General features: G+C 42.5%; 1 protein-coding gene across 1 annotated transcript; it reads left to right on the top strand.

Moving 5' to 3' along the window:
- The first annotated feature begins 261 nt into the window (after positions 1 to 261).
- LOC137651738 (uncharacterized) lies at positions 262 to 2,748 on the top strand. The gene is made up of 3 exons (XM_068384958.1): positions 262 to 508; positions 1,344 to 1,865; positions 2,180 to 2,748. The coding sequence occupies exons 1-3, from the start codon at positions 262 to 264 to the stop codon at positions 2,746 to 2,748; spliced, it is 1,338 nt and encodes a 445-aa protein (XP_068241059.1).
- The last annotated feature ends 3,345 nt before the right edge of the window (positions 2,749 to 6,093 follow it).

The raw sequence follows: 6,093 nt of genomic DNA, 5'->3' as shown, positions 1-6,093 counted from the left end.
TCAAACGAGTAGTCTTGCCTCACAGCTTAAAACAAGCTTCTACGTTGACAACTTCCAACGTTGCTACGACTCGCCCACGGACATCCTTAGCGGAAGACAGTCCATAGAAAAAATTATGCTGGAAGCCAATATGCCCCTTGCCAAAGGGACCACTAAGGCCCCCATCTCGGGAGACTTCACCGAAACGGGCCCCCAAGATTACCTCAGTCTGGACTGGAACACTGCTGATGACACATTAGCAGTCAAGATCCCTCAGAACTAATGTTAGAGGACTACTCACACGTCAACACCAAAAGGCAGGTTGTCTCTCTGTTTTCATCCATCTACGACCCTATTGGACTGATCTCGCCAGTCACTATCCTCAGTAAGCTCTTCATTCAGAAACCCTGGATGATGGATCAGAGTTGGGATTCCCGCTTTAGCGAAGAATTGATCCACGAGCTCGATGCCATTCTTAAAAAATACAAGGGTCTCGAGAACATTAAAGCGCCTCGAAATGCACATCAGGGTCACCAGGCTGCATTACATTTGTTTGCAGATGCCTCCAAGCAAGCCTTTGGAGTGGCTTCCTAAGTGGTCACAATTGAAGGTAAATGCCAGCTCCTCACAGCCAAGGCACGAGTTACTCCTAAACATTTGCTGGAATTGGACGAGAGTCAGTCCATTCCCAAGCTTGAGTTGACTGCACTCCTGTTTGGATACCGACTAGCCCAGTATCTGATAGAATTACGTCCAGAAACATACGTCTCTACAACAGTGTGGTCCGATGCCTCCACGGCCCTACAGTGGGTACACAGCCGGCAGAGCACGTCCCCATATGTTCTCAATAGGGTTGAGGAGATAAACCGTATAAGGTTGAACTATCGGTTGCTTCTCAAGCATGTCCCCACGTCCTGCAATCCCGCCGACCTGGCGTCACGGGGAGTAGCCGCCAAAGTCGTCCTCAAGTCCAACTTATGGCTTCATGGACCAACCTGGCTGATCGACGTCTTAGCTTACCCGGACCAAGGCAGATTCCCTACTGAATGGGATATAAAAGCCTGTCCCATCAGACTTTTGCCACCGCAAACTCAAAGATTTGCTCATTTCTCATCTCTTGATTAGGCAGTTAGGAGCTATGCAGCCTTGCTGCGCCTGACAAGTGGGTGGGCCGAGCACAAATTCCCCCATTTAGTCCACAGGTTCCCACGAAGACCACTTACTGCCATCATTCGTGTGTAACAGGGCCAGTTACCCCCAAATATTACGACAATTGCCAGGTAAACCCGCCTTGTTGACGTCTGATGAATGAGCCTTTATCGGACAACAGAATCCCTATATTGACAATAACGGTGTTCTAAGAGGTCGTTCCCACCTCAGTGATGCACCCCCAGAGTCCGGCTACAAGGACCCCATTCTCATAGAGTCCCACTGTGCTCTCTGGAGACTTATTGTTGAGCACTGGCATGAAGTGCTGCTGCACTGTAACACCTCCACTCTTCTTGTTCACTTGCGCAAGGAATTTTGGGTTCCCCGAATGCGACAGAAAGTGAAGAAGATTCTCAAACGGTGCATAAATTACAAAAGAGTACAAGAGCAGCCGTACCCAACACCACTGTTAGCTCCAGTCCACCCTAATCACCTCAATGCTGAGGTCCCTTTCAGAGTAACTGGACTGGACTACACTGTCGGCTTCAAGGTACACCGTTCACATGTGGACATGGTCTACGTACTGCTGTTTACCTGCGCTGCCACGCGGGCGGTAGCTCTAGAAACTACTACTTCCTTGACAGTTGTAGAACTAGTCCAAGCGATGCGAAGTTTCGCTGCCCGATTTGTGATGCCCCAGTGCCTTGTGTCCGACAATGTCTCAACCTTTAAAGCTGGTCAGACACTCTTGACAGAACTCATGCAACACCCTGTTATCGACGGGTTTAAACGGGCCCACAACCTCACTTGGAAGTTCATCACTCCTCAAGCCCCGTGGCAAGGAGGGTTTTACGAGCGCTTGATTGGGTTTACCAAACTCAACTTGCGCAAAGCCACTTACCGTTGCCACCCTACGTATGATGAGTTTGTGACCTTGGTCCGAGAAGTCGAATGCGTGGTGAATGATATCTGGATGCGGATGACCCCACTGATACGCCTTTGACCCCAAGCCACCTACTCTATGGTCGAACCCTATCATTGGCACCTCAAGTCCAACTGGCTGACTTGACTGATCCTGCTTTTCGAGAGAGGGACATCCTCCGCAAAGATTACCAGAAACTGACCAACATGCTGCAAACATTCCTGAAGAGGTCCAAGTACGACTATGTCAGTTCCCTTCAAGAACGATACCAGAAGTCTAGTTGCCTCCACCCAAACATCCCCAGGGTTGGAGATTTATGCTTGTTGATTCTGGACGAGGTCAATCGAGAGGAGTACCCTTTGACCCGTATACTTGAAGTATACCCAGGTCGAGATGGACACATCAGAACAGTCAAAGTCCGCTCCGCAAATGGAGAGTATGTACGTCCAGTCAACCGACTCATACCTTTGCAGGTTAACGAAAATGGCCAAACACTACCCAAACCAAGTGAGGAGGAACCTCCTAACACCCCTCCTCTCGAAAATCTCGACCAGCCTCCTAGAGACCAAATGGCCGAGAGAAATGTTGGGACCACAGCCGATGCTATGTCTCCTGTAGTTATCGCGGCGCCCCGCCACGAAAGGCCTACACGGGCCTCTGCTAAACGTGCACGAGCCCTATTCCAGGAGATCTTGTAGTAGCTTTACATAGTCTTCATCAACCTTGGTTGCCCGAGCACCCATGTGAAGTGCTGCTGAAGTTTTGATTTGTCCTTCCCTCCGCTCTTATCTTGCAGTTGTAATTACCTTTTTGTACTAAGTCACAGTTAACTGTTTTACTTCCGCTTGTAATTGTACCACTTTTGTTTGACTCTCGCTTATAAATCGTACTTTGCACTCATCTCGTACGTGGTTGCGGTTCAACTTAATGCCAATTGCTGACATAGCATAGTGCAACGAATCACCTTCATTCTTTATTCATTTAGTATACTCATCTCATATACTAACATCTAACCCACGTTGCATTTGTCTACACTACCCTTCTCTTTTTTTCCTCCCTTTACCCCCAGGGTGTGAAGAATTTTCTTCACTACTTTTCTTCTTCATAGTTTATACGTAGACTTTGTTATTGTTCGTGACATCACGGCAGGGAAAAATGTGAGTAATAATTCTTTCTTAAGTGAGTGTCTCAAGATTAATACTTTTGTGTTTTTGTATTAATTATTTTACCTTGAGTATTTAGGTATTTTAAATCTCTTAATTACTACTCAAGTCTGCTAGTCTAGGAGGTATGGTTGTCCACACACGTAAACCTGACTTGCTAAATTTCATTTTGGTTTCATTTTTTATTTTGTATGCCAGATGTTTAGAGTTAGGATTATCTTTGTCCCCTGGAGTTGCAAGATTTCTCCTTGTATTCTAAATAAGTGTACTGCTTAAAACGCACAAGTTACAAGTATTTCAAGCCTGTCCTAAATGAGAGTTGGCACCTCAAGACCATAGGCCTACGCATCAAGATACGCTTTTTTGGGGGAAGGAAGGAGGACGCAGCTGACTTGAACTCGACCTCACAAACTTACAGGCCACGGTACTAAGTTGAGCTGCCAAGCCAGGCTCCAAGGATAACCTCGTGCTCCCACTCTCCATCACTAGCCTGTCCCCTTACATAATAACTAACCAAGAATACGTAGCAGGTGGTCAAGCAGATAACCAGTGTTAGTGAAAAGCAGATAATTCCACAGAACGTCTGTTCCAGTCTGAGGGCTAGTTGGAGGTAGCCATTGACTCTGCAAAATAAGTGCTGTAGGCCTAGTGAAGCAAAACTGAAGACCGCCACTTTCAGGATACGGGCGCCCACAGCATAATGGCCATTCCCCCTTTAGATAAGTTTCTATAAGTCTCATAAGTTAAGTTTAGGTATTGTTCTGGCATTACATCTTTTGGGCTGCGTGATGGAAATTAATGTACTTATAATTTTTGGTCTTGGTAATTGCTTGAGGTTACTGACCACATGTTCGGACCTCACAGCAGCCTACCGCACAAATTGTTTATCAGAATATTTTGATTCTATATATTCTGTTTGAGGGTTAATCCTACGAGTTAATTCCGTTTAATATTTTCAATATTTTGTGTTGTAAACTGATTCTCGTTTCACTTATTCACTTTGCCATATGAATAAATCATAATTGAGTTACTGATATTCTTTCCCATTTTTAATTTTTCTATGTGTATAAATCATTGAGTTACTCCCATTCCTTTTTGCTGTAATAAATCATTTGGAATAGATTACAAACTTTGCTATCTTCAACCCCATTATATGAATTTTACCAATTTATACTATGGGACGGGTCAGAAGTACCCCAGATGTTGAGAGTAACCCACTGTAGATATAGGTAAATTGGTATCAGCGAGTGTACGCTCTTTAAGTTGGTGCTTTGAAGGTGAAGATCCCCATTTAACTTTACTTTATACTTTTATACTCCACTGCTCCCATTTTTTATTATCTCTAATTGCATTAACGTAAGATACCTGTCCAGCATCTCTCTGGGGTCACTGGGACGGAGTCGAAACAGAGCCTAAGAGTGAGATGACTGTAGACCTAACAAAGCTAGAGTAGGCCAATAAATTACTTTTATTTTCACATGTGTTCTCCGGCCTCTGGACAGTAAAATTTCCCCCTTTTGTATTTAAGAGTGAAGGTTAGTAAACTGTGGCAGCAAAGTCATTAACAGGGTGTTTGTGCCGCGAGTGTAAGTGCTCATTATCCTCCCCTGTTGATCTTTGCATAACTGCCTCAGGGAGACTTTCCCGGACTAAGTTCCCACTCAACATTTAATTAAAATAAAAATTCTCCACACACATATATATATATATATATATATATATATTATTACTATCCAAGATACAACCCTAATTGGAAAAGCAAGATGCTATAAGCCCAGGGGCTCCAATAGGGAAAAATAGCCCAGTGAGGAAAGGAAATAAGGAAATAAATAACTGAAGAGAACAAATTAACAATAAATCAATCTAAAAAAGTAATGTCAAAAGAGATATGTCATATATAAACTATTAACAAAGTCAAAAACAAATATGTCATATATAAACTATAAAAAGACTCATGTCTGCCTGGTCAACAAAAAAGCATTTGCTCCAACTTTGAACTTTTGAAGTTCTACTGATTCAACAACCCGATTAGGAAGATCATTCCACAACTTGGTAACAGCTGGAATAAAACTTCTAGAGTACTGCGTAGTATTGAGTCTTATGATGGAGAAGGCCTGGCTATTAGAATTAACTGCCTGCCTAGTATTACGAACAGGATAGAATTGTCCAGGGAGATCTGAATGTAAAGGATGGTCAGAGTTATGAAAAATCTTATGCAACATGCATAATGAACTAATTGAACGACAGTGCCAGAGATTAATATCTAGATCAGGAATAAGAAATTTAATACCGTAAGTTTCTGTCCAACAAATTAAGATGAGAATCAGCAGCTGAAGACCAGACAGGAAAACAATACTCAAAACAAGGTAGAATAAAAGAATTAAAACACTTCTTCAGAATAGATTGATCACCGAATATCTTAAAAGACTTTCTCAATAAGCCAATTTTTTGTGCAATTGAAGAAGACACAGACCTTATATGTTTCTCAAAAGTAAATTTGCTGTCGAGAATCACACCTAAAATTTTGAAAGAGTCATACAAATTTAAAGAAACATTATCAATACGGAGATCCGGATGTTGAGGAGCCACCGTCCTTGACCTACTTACAATCATATTTTGAGTTTTGTTAGGATTCAACTTCATACCCCATAATTTGCACCATACACTAATTTTAGCTAAATCTCTATTAAGGGATTCACCAACCCCAGATCTACATTCAGGGGATGGAATTGATGCAAAGAGAGTAGCATCATCTGCATATGCAACAAGCTTATTTTCTAGGCCAAACCACATGTCATGTGTATATAGTATGATATATATAAATATATATATATATATATATATATATATATATATATATATATATATATATATATATAT

This window comes from Palaemon carinicauda, chromosome 13 (genome assembly GCF_036898095.1).
Source record: "Palaemon carinicauda isolate YSFRI2023 chromosome 13, ASM3689809v2, whole genome shotgun sequence".
In the NCBI taxonomy this organism is placed as follows: domain Eukaryota; kingdom Metazoa; phylum Arthropoda; class Malacostraca; order Decapoda; family Palaemonidae; genus Palaemon; species Palaemon carinicauda.
Note: the sequence above shows the minus strand (reverse complement) of the source record. Positions and strands in the feature narration are given on the sequence as shown.

Bases quoted from the DNA above. Each gene is read 5' to 3' on its own strand.
- LOC137651738 (XM_068384958.1), top strand. From the start codon at position 262: ATGTTAGAGGACTACTCACACGTCAACACCAAAAGGCAGGTTGTCTCT. The intron at 509-1,343 runs GTCACCAGGCTG...GTGTTCTAAGAG, and splicing joins GCCTCGAAATGCACATCAGG to GTCGTTCCCACCTCAGTGAT. The intron at 1,866-2,179 runs GTCAGACACTCT...TGGCACCTCAAG, and splicing joins TGTCTCAACCTTTAAAGCTG to TCCAACTGGCTGACTTGACT.